At 37.0% G+C, this 16197-nt stretch overlaps 2 protein-coding genes across 3 annotated transcripts in view; both read left to right on the forward strand.

Annotated features, from left to right (window-relative positions):
* The window catches only part of BRCC3 (BRCA1/BRCA2-containing complex subunit 3), a 98294-nt gene that overhangs the window by 68046 nt on the left and 14051 nt on the right, over positions 1–16197 (forward strand). The gene's annotated exons all lie outside the window — the stretch shown is intronic.
* Positions 11706–12948, forward strand: LOC100062279 (large ribosomal subunit protein eL30-like). The gene has a single exon (XM_070257668.1). The coding sequence runs from the start codon at positions 12445–12447 to the stop codon at positions 12919–12921; it is 477 nt and encodes a 158-aa protein (XP_070113769.1). The 5' UTR covers positions 11706–12444; the 3' UTR covers positions 12922–12948.

The raw sequence follows: 16197 nt of genomic DNA on the forward strand, positions 1-16197 counted from the left end.
CTTTTGATATGTTCCCATTGTTCTTTGGATACTACCTGATTTTCTGGCACACGAAGATGTTCCAGCTTCATCTTGGTCTTTCCTATATTTAGCCCTGGATTCAGCATTTGTCCAAGACCCTTGCTTCCTTTTATTTTTTTAAAGATTGGCACCTGAGCTAACAACTGTTGCCAATCTCCTTTTTTTTTTCTTCTGCTTTTTCTCCCCAAATCCCCCCAGTACATAGTTGTATATTTTAGTTGTGAGTCCTTCTAGTTGTGCTATGTGGGATGCCGCCTCAGCGTGGCCTGATGAGTGGTGCCATGTCCGTGCCCAGGATCTGACCCAGAGAAACCCTGGGCCACCGAAGCGGAGCGTGTGAACTTAACCACTCCACTACGGGGTCAGCCCCCTCCTTTTATTTTCTTTAATAGGCTTATTGAGGTTTAACTGACATACAATACATGTCATACAATACTATGCATGTTTAAAGTATGCAATTTGATAATTGATGTGTATACACCATCACCACAATCAAGATAATGAAAATGTCCATCACCCCCAAGATTTTCTTTGTGTCTCTGTGTAATCCCTCCCTCTTGCCGCTTCCCTGCTCTCCTCCAACCTCAGGAAACATTGATCTGCTGTCACTATAGATTAGTGTGCATTTTCTAGAATTATGTGTGTATATATATATATATATATATATATATATGGAATCATAGAATATGTACTCTTTTTGTCTCTCTCCTTTCACACTCCAGAATTATTTTGAGATTTATCCATGTTATAGCATGTATCAATAGTTCATTTCTTTTTATTACAGAATAACATTAAATTGTATAAATATTACTACAATTTGTTTATCCATTCACCTGTTGATAGACATTTGAGTTGCTTGTGGTTTTTGTCTATCACAAATAAAGCTGCTTTGAACATTTATGTACAAGTCTTTGTATGGATATATGCTCTGTCTTCCCTTGAGGAAATACCTAGGAATAGACTAGTTGAATCATATGGTAGATGTATATTTAACTTTTTAAGAAATTGCCAGTCTGTTTTCCAAAACAGCCTGCTGGGATTTTTTTGTTGGGATTAATTCAATCTATGGATCATTCTGGGGAGAATTGACATCTTAATAATATTGAGTCTTCCAATCCATGAATATGGTATATCTCTCCATTTATTTAGGTCTTTAATTCTCTCAACAATGGGTTGTAGTTTTCAGTATACAGGACTTGCATATCTTTTGTCAGACTTATCACTACACATTTCATATTTTTATCCTATTTTAATTTCAATTTCCTATTCATTGCTACTATATAAAAATACAATTGAGTTTGTGTCCAACAACCTTGCTGAATTCACTTGTTAATTTTAGTAGCTTTTTTGAAGAGTCCATTTTGAAGAGACCTACATACATTGTCATCTGTGAATAAAAGCAGTTTTACTTCTTTCTTTCCAATCTGAATGCCGTCTGTTTATTTTTCTTAACTTATTGTACTCATGTTGATATTCTTTCTTCCTTAAGTATTTGGTAGAATTCACCAGTCAAGCTTTCTGGGCCTGGAGCCTTCTTATGGAAAGCTTTTTAACTACCATTTTGATTTATTTAATAGATATAGGGCTATTCAGGTTATCTGTTTCTTCTTGAGTGAGCTTTGGCAATTTGTGTCTTTCAAGGAGCTTATTCATTTCATCTAAGTAGTTGAATTTATTGGCAAAGTTCTTCATAATATTCTTTTTTTCTTTATCTGTTACCTGTAAAATCTATAGTAAAGTCATCTCTCTTATCCCTATATTGGTAATTTGTGTCTCTTTTCTGATAAGTCCGACTAGAGGTGTAGCAATTTTACTGACTATGTTAAAGAATCACCTTTGTTTTAATTGATTTTTCTCTATTTGTTCTTCTCTTTACTGTTCTATTTATGTCAACTCTGATTTGTGTTATTTCCATCCTTTTGCTTATTTTGAGTTTTATTTGTTCTTCTTTTTGTCATTTTTTAAGGTGGATGGAAGCTGAGTTCATTTATTTGAGTCTTATCTTCTTTTCTTATATAAATGTTGAGTGCTATAAATTTCCTTCTAAGTACTGATTTAGTTGTATTCCACAAATTTTGGTATGTTTTTCATTTTTATTCAGTTCAGATTACTTTTTAACTTTTCTTTTGACTTCCTCATTGATCCACAGATTATTTAGAAGTATGCTATTTATTTCTAAATACTTTGGGATTTTCATGATATATTTCTGTTACTGATTTCTAATTTAATTTCATTGTGGTCAGAAGAAAATATTTTGTGTGAATTAAATCCTTTTAAAATTATTGAAAATGTTTTATGGCCCACAATATGGTCTGTATAGGTAAATTTTCTGTGTACACTCTAAAAGGATATGTATTCTGCTGTTGGGGGGTGTGCCTGTAAATATCAATTAGGTCAAGTTGTTTTATAGTGTTGGTCAAGTCTTTATCCTTACTGATATTTGTGTTCACTGTTCTGTCAGTTTTTGAGAGAAGGGTATTGAAATCTCTAACTATAATTGTGGGTTAGTCTATTCTCCTTATAGTTCTATCTGTTTTTTATTAATATCTTCTGGAGCTCTGTTTTTAGGTGTATACCTGTTTAGGACTGTTATGTCTTTTTTCTGAATTGACCTTGTTGTCATTACAAAATTGCTTTTTGTTCATCCCTGTTAATATTTCTTGCTTTGAAATTGACTTTGTTGGATATTAATATAGCCACACTTATTCTCTTTTTAGTATTGTTAGCATGTTGTATCTTTTTACTTTTAACCTATTTGTGTCTTTAAATTTAAAGTGCAATTCTTGTAGTTAGCATATAGTTGGGTCTTCCTTCTTTATCCAATCTGACAGTCTTTGCCTTTAACTGGCATATTTGGATCCTTTAAATTTAAGGTGATATTAATGTGTTTAGGTTTAAGTCTACCATCTTGCTATTTGTTTTCTATTTGTCTCATCTGATTTTTGTTCACTTTTTCCTCTTCTGCCTTCTTTTGGATTAATTGAGTTGTTTTGTGATTTACATTTGCCTCTTTTGTAGGTTTATTAGCTATAATTTTTTGTTATGTTGCTTTAGTGGGTGCTTTAAGTTATACAGCAGGGTTTCTCAACATCATCACTATTGACATCTTTTGCATTTAGGATGTTGAGCAACATCCCTGACCTCCACCCACTAGATGCCAGTAGCACCTCCTCAGTTGTGACAATCAGAAATGTCTCCACACATTGCCAATTGTTCCCCAAAGGGCAAAATCACCCCTGGTTGAAAACCACTGGTTTACATTTTTTTTTTTTTTTTACTTATCAGAGTCTGCCTTCAAGTGATACTAAACTAGTTCACATGTAGTCTAAGAACCTTGCAACAGTGTACTTTCATTTCCTTCCTCCTTGCCTTTGTGCTAATGTTGTCATACATTTTACTTGTATGTATGGTATAAACGCATAATATGTTATTATTAGTTTCACTTTAAACAGATGATTATCCTTTCAAGAAATTTAAATAAGAAAAAAATGTCTGTATTTGCCTATGTAGTTACCATTTCCAGTGATCTTCATTTATTTGTTTCAATCTGGTATCATTCCTGAATAAAGTCCTTTAATATTTCTGGTAGTGCACTTCTTCTGGTGATATAGTCTTTCAACTTTTGTACATCTGAACAAAGTCTTTACTTCGATTCCATTTTTAGAAAGATAATTTCAATGAGTAAAGAACTCTAGGTTGACCTTTCTTTTTTTTTCAGAACTATAAAGATATTTCTCCACTATCCAACAAGAAAGTGGTTATCATCTTTACCTTTGTTCCTATCTACTTAATTTGGGTTTTTTTTCTGAATTATTTTAAGATTTTCTTTTTATCATTGGTTTTAAACTATTTGATTATAGTGTGCCATGATGTAATTGTTTTTGTGTGTCCTGTGCTTGGGTTTCACTGAGTTTCTTAGACTTGTGGATTTACATTTTTCATGAAATTTAGAAAAATTTCAACCATTATTTCTACAAATTTTTTTTGTTCCACTTTCTTCTTTGGATATTCTAATTACAGATATATTTGGCTACTTAATATTGTCTCACAGTTCACTGATGCTGTGTTCATTGTTTTTCAGTCTTTTTTTCTATCTGTGATTTATTTTTTATAGTTTCTATTGCTGTCTTCACACAGCAATCTTTCCTTCTATAATGTTTAATTTTCTGTTAATTGTATCCAGTATACTTTTTAAAATAATTTTTAGTGAGATTATGATAGTTTACAATCTTGTGAAATTTCAGTTGTACATTATTGTTTGTCAGTCGTGTTGTAGGTGCACCACTTCACCCTTTGTGCCCCCCCCCACCCCCCCCCCCCGGTAGCCACTAATCTGTTCTCTTTCTCTACATGTTTAACTTCCACATGTGAGTGGAATCATACAGAGATTGTCTTTCTCTATCTGGCTTATTTCACTTAACATAATTCCCTCAAGGTTCATCCATGTTGTGAATGGGACGGTTTTGTTCTTTTTTATGGCTGAGTAGTATTCCATTGTATATATATACCATATCTTCTTTATCCAATCATCAGTCGATGGGCACTTAGGTTGCTTCCACATCTTGGCTATTGTAAATAATGCTGCAATGAACATAGGGGTGCATGGGACTTTTGGAATTGCTGATTTCAAGTTCTTTGGGTAGATACCCAGCAGTGGGATGGCTGGGTCATATGGTATCTCTATTTTTAATTTTTTGAGAAATCTCCATACTGTTCTCCATAGTGGCTGCACCAGTTTGCATTCCCACCAGCAGTGTATGAGGGTTCCTTATTCTCCACAACTTCTCCAACATTTGTTACTTTTTGTTTTGGTTATTTTTGCCATTCTAACAGGTGTAAGGTGATATCTTAGTGTAGTTTTTATTTGTATTTCCCTGATGATAAGTGATGATGAACATCTTTTCATGTGTCTATTGGCTGTCTGTATATCTTCTTTGGAGAAATGTCTGTTCATGTCTGCTTCCCATTTTTTGATTGGGCTGTTTGATTTTTTGTTGTTGAGTTGTGTGAGTTCTTTACATATTATGGAGATTAACCCTTTGTTGGATATATGACTTGCAAATATTTTTTCCCAATTAGTGAGTTGTTTTTTTGTTTCAATCCTGTTTTCCCTTGCCTTGAAGAAGCTCTTTAGTCTGATGAAGTCCCATCTGTTTATTCTTTCTATTGTTTCCATTGTCTGAGAAGGCATGGTGTCCAAAAAGATCCTTTTAATACTGAGGTCAAAGAGTGTACTGCCTATATTTTCTTCTAGAAGCCTTATGGTTTCAGGTCTCACCTTTAGGTCTTTGACCCATTTTGAGTTTATTTTTGTGAATGGTGAGAAAGAATGGTCAATTTTCATTCTTTTACATGTGGCTGTCCAGTTTTCCCAGCACCATTTGTTGAAGAGACTTTCTTTTCTCCATTGTATGCCCTCAGCTCCTTTGTCGAAGATAAGCTGTCCATAGATGTGTGGTTTTATCTCTGGGCTTTCAATTCTGTTCCATTGATCTGTGCACCTGTTTTTGCACCAGTACCATGCTGTTTTGATTACTGTAGCTTTGTAGTATGTTTTGAAGTCAGGGATTGTGATGCCTCCAGCTTTGTTCTTTTGTTCTTTTTTCTCAGGATTCCTTTAGTAATTCAGGGTCTTTTGTTGCCCCATATGAATTTTAGGATTCTTTGTTGTATTTCCATGAAGACTGTCATTGGGATTCTGATTGGGATTGCGTAGAATCTGTAGATTGCTTTAGGTATTATGGACATTTTAACTATGTTTATTCTTCCAGTCCATGTGCATGGAATGTCTTTCCATCTCTTTATGTCGTCATCAATTTCTTTCAGGAAAGTCTTGTAGTTTTCATTGTATAGGTCTTTCACTTCCTTAGTTAAATTCACCCCAAGGTATTTTCTTCTTTTTGTTCCGATTGTGAATGGTATTGTGTTCTTGAGTTCTTTTTCTGTTAGTTCGTTATTAGAGTGTAGAAATCCTACTGATTATGTGAGTTGATTTTATACCCTGCAACTTTGCTGTAGTTGTTGATTATTTCTAAAAGTTTTCCAATGGATTCTTTGAAGTTTTCTATATATAAGATCATGTCGTCTGCAAACAGTGAGAGTTTCACTTCTTCTTTCACTATTTGGATTCCTTTTATTCCTTTCTCTTGCCTAATTGCTCTGGCCAAAGCCTCCAGTACTATGTTGAATAAGAGTGGTGATAGAGGGCATCGTTGTCTCATTCCTGTTTTCAGGGGGATGGCACTCAGTTTTTGCCCATTGAGTATGATGTTGGCTGTAGGTTTGTCATATATGGCCTTTATTATGTTGAGGTAATTTCCTTCTGTCCCCATTTTGTTCAGAGTTTTTATCATAAATGGCTGTTGGATCTTGTCACATGCTTTCTCTACATCTATTGAGATGATCATATGGTTTTTATTCCTCAATTTGTTGATGTGGTGTATCACATTGATTGATTTGCGGATGTTGAACCATCCCTGTGTCCCTGGTGTGAATCCCACTTGATCATGATGTATGATCCTTTTGATGTGTTGCTGAATTCAGGTTGCCAAGATTTTGTTGAGAATTTTTGCATGTATATTCATCAGCGATATTAGGCTGTAGTCTTCCTTTTTCGTGCTGTCCTTGTCAGGTTTTGGTATCAGTGTGATGTTGGCCTCATAGAATGTATTAGGAAGTGTTCCATCCTCCTAAATTTTTTGGAATAGCTTGAAAAGTATAGGTATTAAATCCTCTCTGAAAGTTTGGTAGAATTCCCCAGGAAAGCCATCTGGTCCTGGGGTTTTATCCTTTGGGATGCTTTTGATTGCTGTTTCAATCTTTTTCCTAGTGATTGGTCTGTGCAGATTGTCTGCTTCTTCTTGACTTAGCTTTGGGAGATTGTAAGAGTCTAAGAATTTATGCATTTCCTCTAGCTTATCCATTTTGTTGGCATATAGTTTTTCATAGTAGTCTCTTATAATCCATTGTATTTCTGTGGAGTCTGTTATTTCTCCTCTTTCATTTCTGATTTTGTTTCTTTGAGCTTTCTCTCTTTTTTTCTTTGTAAGTCTGGCTAGGAGTTTGTCAATTTTATTTCTCTTCTCAAAGAACCAGCTTTTTGTTTCATTGATCCTTTCTACTGCCTTTTTTGTTTCAATAGCATTTATTTCTGCTCTGATTTTTAGTATTTTTCTCCTTCTGCTAACTTTCGGCTTTGTTCTTCTTTCTCTAATTCAGTTAGGTGTAATTTGACATTGCTTATTTGGGGTTTTTCTTGTTTGTTAAGGTGTGCCTGTATTGCAATGAATTTCCCTCCTTTTTTTTTCTTTTTAGATTTTATGTTTTTCCTTTTTCTCCCCAAAGCCCCCCCGGTACATAGTTGTATATTCTTAGTTGTGGGTCCTCCTAGTTGTGGCATGTGGGACACCACCTCAGCGTGGCTCAATGAGCAGTGCCATGTCCGCACCCAGGATTCGAACCGACAAAACCCCGGGCCGCCTGCAGCAGAGCGCGCGAGCTTAACCACTTGGCCACGGGGCTGGCCCCAGTGAATTTCCCTCTTAATACAGCTTTTCCTGTGTCCCATATGAGTTGATATGGCATGTTATCATTTTCATTTTTCTCCAGATATTTTTTGATTTCTCCTTTAATTTCTTCAATGATCCATTGCTTGTTCAATAGCATATTGTTTAGTCTCCACATTTTTGTCCCTTTTTCAGCTGTTTTCTTGTAGTTAATTTCTAGCTTTATAGCTTTATGGTCAGAGAAGATGCTTGTTATTATTTCAATTTTTAAAAATTTATACAGGCTTGCCTTGTTTCCCAACATATGGTCTATCCTTGAGAATGTTCCTTGCGCACTTGAGAAGAATGTATATTCTGCTGTTTTTGGATGTTCTATATATGCCTATTAAGTCCAACTGTTTTAGCTTTTCATTTAATTCCACTGTTTCCTTGTTGATTTTGTGTCTAGATGATCTGTCCAATGATGTGAGTGGAGTGTTGAGGTCCCCTACTATTATTGTGCTATTTTTGATATCTTCTTTTAGGTTTGCTGATAGTTGCTTTACGAACTTTGGTGCTCCTGTGTTGTCTGCATAGATATTTATAAGCATCATTTCTTCTTGATGTAGTGTCCCTTTGATCATTATATATTGCCCCTTTTTGTCCCTCCTTACCTGCCTTATGTTAAAATCTACTTTGTTTGATATAAGTATTGTGACACCTGCTTTCTTTTGTTTGCCGTTAGCGTGGATTATTATCTTCCACCCCTTCACTCTGAGCCTGTGTTTGTCATTGGAGCTGAGTTGTGTTTCCTGGAGGCAGCAAATTGTTGGGTCTTGTTCTTTAATCCATCTTGCCACTCTCTGTCTTTTTATTGGAGAGTTCAGTCGTTTACATTGAGGGTGATTATTGATGTATGAGGGCTTAATGCTGTCTTTCTCTCACTCATTTTCCAGTTTTCCTGCATTTCCTTGTTTCTCGTCCTACGTGTTTTGGTCTACCCATTGACTTCTGCAGTTTCTTATGCTGTGTTTGTTAGCTTTTCCCTTATTTATTTTTTGTGTCTCTGTTCCACTTTTTAGTTTAGTGGCTGCCCCGAAGTTTGCATTCAGAATCTTGTGCATAACATAGTCCATTTTCTGATGGCCTCTTATTTCCTTAGTCTAAACTAATTCAGTCTCTTTCCTCCTCCCTTCCTAAGTTATTATTTTCATATCTTATTTCAATTTGTGTTGTGAGTTTGTGGTTAAAGTGACAAGATTGTCTTTGTTTTTGGTGTTTTCCTCCCCTTTATCCCAGTGTTACAGTTGACTATTTGCTATCCTATTCTGATTCTATCTATTCGTCTCCTTAGTCTGTGTTTTGTGACCCCTTTCTCCCTTTTTTTCTTTTTTCAGGTATGAGGGCCTTCTTGAGGATTTCTTTTGGGGGGGGTGTCTCGTGGCTGCGAAGTCCCTTAGCTTTTGTTTGTCTGGGAAAGATTTAATTTCTCCCTCATATCTGAAGGATATTTTTGCTGGATAGAGTATTCTTGGCTGAAGATTTTTATCTTTTAAAGATTTGAATGTGTCATTCCATTCTCTCCTAGCTTGTAAGGTTTCTGCAGAGAAATCCACTGAAAGTGTGATGGGGTTCCTTTGTAGGTTATTTTCTTCTGCCTTGCTGCCCTGAGTATTCTTTCTTTGTCATTCATTTTTGCCAGTTTTACTACTGTATGCCTTGCAGTAGGTCTTTTTACATTGACAAGTCTAGGAGATCTGAAAGCTTCCTCCACACACATTTCTCTCTCATTCCCTAGATTTGAGAAGTTCTCTGCTATTATTTCTTTGAGCACGCTTTCTGCTTCATTCTCCTTTTTGTTGCCCTCGGGGAGACCTACAATTCTTATGTTGCATTTCCTCATTTAGTCAGCTATTTCTTGGAGATTTTCTAAATTTCTTTTTAGTCTAAGTTCTCTCTCCTCCTCTTTCTGGAGCTATTCAACCTGTCTATCTTCTGTTATGCTGATTTGCTCCTCTATGGTATCCACATGAACATTCAGGGAATCCGTATTCTGTTTTATCTGGTCCACTGTATTTTTCATCTCTAGTATTTCTGATGGATTCTTCTTTATAATTTCAATCTCTTTTAAGAAGTAGCTCCAGACCTCGTTGAATTTTTTCTGTATATTTTCTTTTACCTCATTGAGTTTTTTGACAATAGCTATTCTGAATTCATTGTCATTTAGTTTACTTATTTCTGAGTCCTCAGGACAAAATTCTGGGTGCTTCTTTTCCCTCTGGTCTGGAGATTTGATGAATTGACGGATGCCGAAAGAAGCATGGGTCTTCCCCATTGTGATATTATTTGGTTGCAGTTATAGCCTGTCGCCCCTAGATGGGGGTCAACAGCCACGTATTCTGAGCCCTCCGTCTTCAGCCGAGATGTCACCATGCAGTGCAGGTCGGGGGGGGGGGGTGCTTTCTCTTGCGCACAGACCCAGGTTTCCCAGTCAGCTCTCGCTATCTGTTCTCCTGGGATCTTGGCTTGATGAGGTCACCCCACATGAAAGCTTTTGCCCCGTTAGAGGGCTTCCCTCTAGGCTGCAAGGGCACTAGAGATTCCTGGGCGATCCCAAGGACGTGCAACCCCTCCACCGCTCCTTCCCTCACAGAGCCTCCTCAGGTAGCCACCGCAGTCTTTAGGGGAGGGAGCGAAGTTCTCTCTTACCCCCTTCTAGCTCCTCCAAGGGGAGCTCCAGCATTTCTGCCTTCCATCATTTGGCTGCCGTGGGTCTCTGAGGATTCCTGTGCTATTAGGATTTTTTTATTGGAATATTGTTGCTCCTTTTTGTTGTATGTTGGAGAGGAGAGAGTCCAGGTTGAGCTCACCCCACCATGACACTGACATCACTCTCTCCAGTATACTTTTTATCTCAGGCATTATAATTTTCATCTCTAGAAGTCTGATTTGGGTCTTTTTCTTTCTTCCTGTCTCTACTTGAGACATTCAATCTTTCCTCTAGCTTCTTGAGCATATAGAATAGTGATATCTGTTTTAATATCTTTGTCTGCTAATTCCTGTCACTTAGATCTGCATCATTTCTGGATAAATTTCATTTGATTTTATCTCATTATGAGTTGGATTTTTCTGCAGCTTTCCATGCCTGCAGTTTTTGACTGGATGCAGACATTTTGAATTTTACCTATCAGGTGTTAGATATATTTATATTCCTAAAAATATTCTTGAGCTTTGTTTTGAGATGCTGTTAAGTTGCTAGGAAACAGTTTGATCCTTTTGAGTCTTGCTTTTAGGCTTTCTTAGGCAGAAACAAAGCAGTATTTAATGTATGGTTCATTTTTCCCTACTACTAAGGCAAGACCTGTTTTAGTACTCTGTTGTCTCCTGAATTATGAGATTTGCCATTCAGGCTCTTGGGAACAGGTACTGTTCCTGGCCCTGAGTACACTTTGAGGACGGTTCCCTGTAATCCATCTAGGTTGATATTTCCCTGGGCTTGGGTGGTTTCCTCACACACATACCCTGATTGGTACTCAAGTTAACACTTGAAGGGGACCGTCCAAAGATCTCTGGAGTTCTCTCTGTTTGCAGCCCTCTTTTCTACAGTCCTTGCCCTGCAAATTCAAGCCTCCTTGGCTTTCCCAGAGTCTCAGCTCTATCGTCTTAACTCAAGTTGACCATCAAGCTCTATGTGGGGTTCCCCTCCCTATGTTACAGCCAGGAAACTTTCTTCAGGTAGTAAGCTGAGACTCACCTTGCTTGTTTCTCATCTCCTAGGGATCACTGTCTTTCGCTGCCTGTTTTCCAGTGTCTTGAGAGTCATTGTTTCACTTTTTTCTTTTTTAGCCTTTTTTAGTTGTTTCAGGAAGAAGGTAAATCTGGTCCCCATCCCTCCATCTTAGCCTGTACCATGGTTCCTTTAAGAATGCTATTTAGAAACCAAGGTCTGGGTGCTAGGCATACTTACTGCTACTAGAGTGTCATTGCTTCTAGACTCTCAGTAGATAGAGCTAGGAAAAAGTTGTATGTGTGCATGTGCACACACTCCGTGTCCCCCCCCACCCCAAGCCATGAGTTCAAACCTGTAACTTCAATTCCATTCCTACACCTTAGGGTTCATTCTAGCATTCTCTCTTTGCACATTTACAGCTCTCTTCTTTGACATAGAGACAGCTTGCTCCTCCTGTCCATAATATGTTTATTTATTGCTCAATCAGAAAGTAGTTTCAGAATTGCTAACCTATATCACTGTGAAAAACAAACTGCCATAGACTGAATGTCTGTGTCTCCCCCTCCCATTCATATGTGGAATCCTAACCCCCAAAGTGATGGTATTTGTAGGTATAGCCTTTGTGAGATGATTAGGTCATGAGAGTGGAGCCCCCATAAATGGGATTACTGCCTTATAAGAAGAGACATGAGAGATGATCACTCTCTCCACCATGTGAGGGCACAGCAAGGAGGCATCTGTCTGCAAGCCAGGAAGAGGGCACTCACCAGAAACAGAATCAGCTGGCACCTTGCTCTTAGACTTCCCAGCTTCTAGAATTAAGAGAAATAATTTTCTGTTGTTTAAGGCTTCTAATCTATGGTATTTTTGTTATAGCATTCTGTATTGAGTAAGGCACAAACCTACTAACTGGAGATCAAAATTTGTTTAAACTTCTTTTTGTCTTCAGCCTGAGGTTATATACTCAAAATAATGTATTCAAAAGTTACTTGGGTTTGGTCTTTTTTTCCTCCCACCACCTCCATATGGTTATATTATTTATTTGAATGACAATTAGGGTCTTTTTCCTGTTTATTTTCCATTTTAGAATTTTTTTAACCCATACTTTTTTTCTTTTTGGAGTTACTGAAATATCAACATGGTTCCAAAAGTCAAAAGTCAGAACTATATAGTTTAGAGTTTGTTTTCTGTATAGTGAAATATGGATCTATGTTTATCTTTTCAAAAGGCTATCCACCTGTCCCAAAACCATTTATTAAAAAGTTTAACCTTTCTTGGTCCTGGGCCATCTTGGCAGCTGCTCTTGGTTGGGGGCCATCCTGCACCCAAGGCAGGAAGATGGTGGCCGCAAAGAAGATGAAAAAATCATTGGAGTCAATCAACTCTAGGCTTCAACTCATTATGAAAAGTGGAAAGTACGTGCTGGGGTACCAGCAGAGCCTGAAAATGACCAGACAAGGCAAAGCGAAACTGGTCATCCTTGCAAACAACTGCCCAGCCTTGAGGAAATCTGAGATAGAGTACTATACCATGTTGGCCAAAACTGATGTCCATCACTACAGTGGCAATAATATTGAATTGAGCACAGCACGTGGAAAATACTACAGAGTATGCACACTGGCTATTATTGATCCAGGTGATTCTGATATCATTAGAAGCATGCCAGAACAGACTGGTGAAAAGTAAATCATGCATAATTTTTCTTTAATAAAACTGGCCAGGGGCTGGCCCAGTGACACAGCGATTAAGGTTCCACGTTCCAGTTTGGCGGCCTTGGGGTTCACTGGTTCGGATCCCAGGTGTGGACCTATGCACTGCTTGTCAGGCCATGCTGAGGCGGCATCCCACGTATGAAGTAGAGTAAGATGAGCACAGATGTTATCTCAGGGCCAGTCTTCCTCAGCAAAAAGACAAGGATTGGTGGCAGATATTAGTTCAGGGCTAATATTCCTCAAAAAATTTTTTAAAAACACTGGCTAGAGCTTTTTTTTTAAAAACAAAAGTTTATCTTCATCCCACTTATTTTAGATGCCACCTTTTATCATGTATGATAATTCACTATTTGCTTGAATCTATTTCTGGACTTTCTATTCTATCTTGCAATCTATCTATTCATGTAGCAGCATCACATTATTTTAATTATAGAGACTTTATTGTACATTTTACTGTCTGCTAGGGCCAGTGCCCATTGTCAGTTTTCTTTTTCTGTGTTTCCCTGACTATTCTTACATGTTTAGTTTTCCACGTGAACTTTACTATCAACTTGGCTAGCTCCAGCTAAAAACTTTTTGGTATCTTTATTGTGATTGTGTTAAATTTATAAATTAATCTATAATTAATCCTTTTTTTTTTGAGGAAGATCAGCCCTGAGCTAACATCTGCTGCCAATCCTCCTCTTTTTGCTGAGGAAGACTGGCCCTGAGCTAACATCCGTGCCCATCTTCCTCTACTTTATATGTGGGACGCCTGCCACAGCATGGCTTGACAAGCGGTGCCATGTCTGCACCCGGGATCTGACTTGGCGAACCCCTGGCCGCCAAAGCAGAATGTGCGCACTTAACCGCTGTGCCACCGGGCCGGCCCCTATAATTAATCTTTTTGATGTTGCATTATCCCTTCCAAGAACACTGGATGTCTCCATTTGCTGTAGTCTACTTTTGTGTCTTTCAAGAAAGTTTTAAGTTTTTTAGAGCTAGCAGAATTCTCACCTTCATCCCCTTGAATGTCTATGACTTAAGGAGGAATGAAGACAGAAGACAGTTTAAAGGAACTAAAAGTCCCTTTGAGGTTTCACCAGAATGCACTTTACTAATCATAAGCTTTCTTATATTGTTAGAAAATAACCTCATGTACCTCACCTTATTTTTTTTTCTTTCTGAAGAAGGATTAATAAGCTTTACTTTTGCAACTCTAGGAATATTTTGTCACCAAAAATTAAAGAACATTTAAGCTGAGTAGAAGGTGTGGAGATAGAAAAATGAGTTAGACCACTTATTCTCAAACTTATAATGTATTATAATATAATATATTAACAGATTTCCTAGTATTGAATCAAGCTTGCCTTCCTGGAAAAATATCCTACTAGGTTGTCTTAATGTGGTATTGGGCTATGGTTGCTAATATTTTATTTAGTACTTTTACATCAGTAATCATAAGTGATAACATATTAAGTGAATAACTTAGGCTCATCAAATGATATCATTAAGACAGTAAAAACTAGGCCAGGGAGAGAGAGAAGATACTTGGAATAGATATAGCTTACAAAGACCTTGTATCCAGAATATATTATAATTCCTTCAAATTAATAAGAAAGTTATAGAAAAACAGGTAAGGACTTATACATGAGAGAATATTCAAAAGGCCAATAAACATTTGAAAATGTCCTCAACCTAATTAGTCACTGGGGAAATACAATTAAATCCACAATGAGATACCACTACACACTTAACGGAATGACAAAAAAATGAAAAAGTCAGAAAATACTAACTGTTAATGAAGCTGTTAAAGCCATGAAAAACCTCAAATACTGGTGGCAGGAATATGAATTTGTACAATTACTTGGGAAAACTGCGCAACATATTCTACTAAAGTGATAACCCAGAAATTCCATTCTTACATATATACCCAAAAGATATGCAAGCTATATGTGCAACAGGAAGCAGTTTTCATAATAGTTCCAAACTGGAAACAACTCAAATGCTTAACAAGAGGAAAATTGGTAAATTAATTATGGTAAATTCTGACAGTGAAATATTACCCAGCACTAAAAAAGAACCATCAGTATACATCACAACATAATATATCAGACACTATGTTGAGTGAAAAAAGTCACACACAAAACTGTATTTACTGTATTTTCCCATTTATATAAAATTCAAAACAGAATCATTAATCTGTATTGTTAGAAATCAGGGTAATGGTTACCTTTGGAATGGAGGGAGGGCGTAGCAATTGTGAGGAGCCAAAAAGAGGGCCTCTGGAAGGCTGGTAAGGTTCTATTTCTTGATATGTGTTGCAGTTTCATAGGAACATTCACTCTGAAAACTCATAGAGCTGATCTGTGTTTTGGTTGCGTGGGTATCTTGACTTTGTGAAAGTTGATTGCTCTGGACATTTATAGTGTCCTTTTCTAATTACAATTAGTGTACTTTTCTGTGTACTATACTTGAACTGAAAAGCTAAAATCAATCAACCAAACTAAATTTATGACAAAGTAGCTCTAGTATTTGTTAAAGCTCACACGTCACAACAAATGTATTAAAATACTAGTTTTGAAGTCGACAGTGAAGGGACATTCAACAATTATTTAATTGAGCACCAGGGGTACAGCAATAAAAGGGAAGCCTATGTTCAAGGATCTTACAATGTTAGTAGACAGACAAAATATTCAACTATATAAGTATTATGATAAAGGAAGTATAGGATCCCATTTAATTCCCAGAAGGAGTACTTAACTGGGGTGGTTTTGGGGGTTGAAGGGCATCAGAAAAGGATTCCTAAATTTGAGCTTAGTCTCCAAAAGTGTGTAGGCATTAGCCAGGTTGTAAAAAGAGAAAGGACACTGGGCAGAGTCAGTCATATGAGTAGGAGAGAGCAGGGCTAGATAAACAGGTGAACCATGAAGGCTTCAGGTGTGGGGCTTTTTTCTGAGGGTGTTAGAGAGCAGGACCATTTTAGAAAGGCTAGAGCACAGATACCAAATTAGAGGGAAGACTGGAACACAATGGGTGGGTGAAATGGAAACAAAAATTAAAGGGCTTTAGAAAAATAATGAAAATGAAAATACTATCCCAGCATATATGGGATACATTTATAGAAGAGATAAGTTGAAATTCACAGCCTTAAGCACTTTACAGCAATAAAAATGAAAGACCAAAAATGTATTAATTAAATTCCAAATTCTAAATGCTAAGGTAAGGCACAAGAAAATAACCAAAATAAACCAAATAACCAAAATAAAAT

Source organism: Equus caballus, chromosome X, assembly GCF_041296265.1.
Source record: "Equus caballus isolate H_3958 breed thoroughbred chromosome X, TB-T2T, whole genome shotgun sequence".
Taxonomy (NCBI): domain Eukaryota; kingdom Metazoa; phylum Chordata; class Mammalia; order Perissodactyla; family Equidae; genus Equus; species Equus caballus.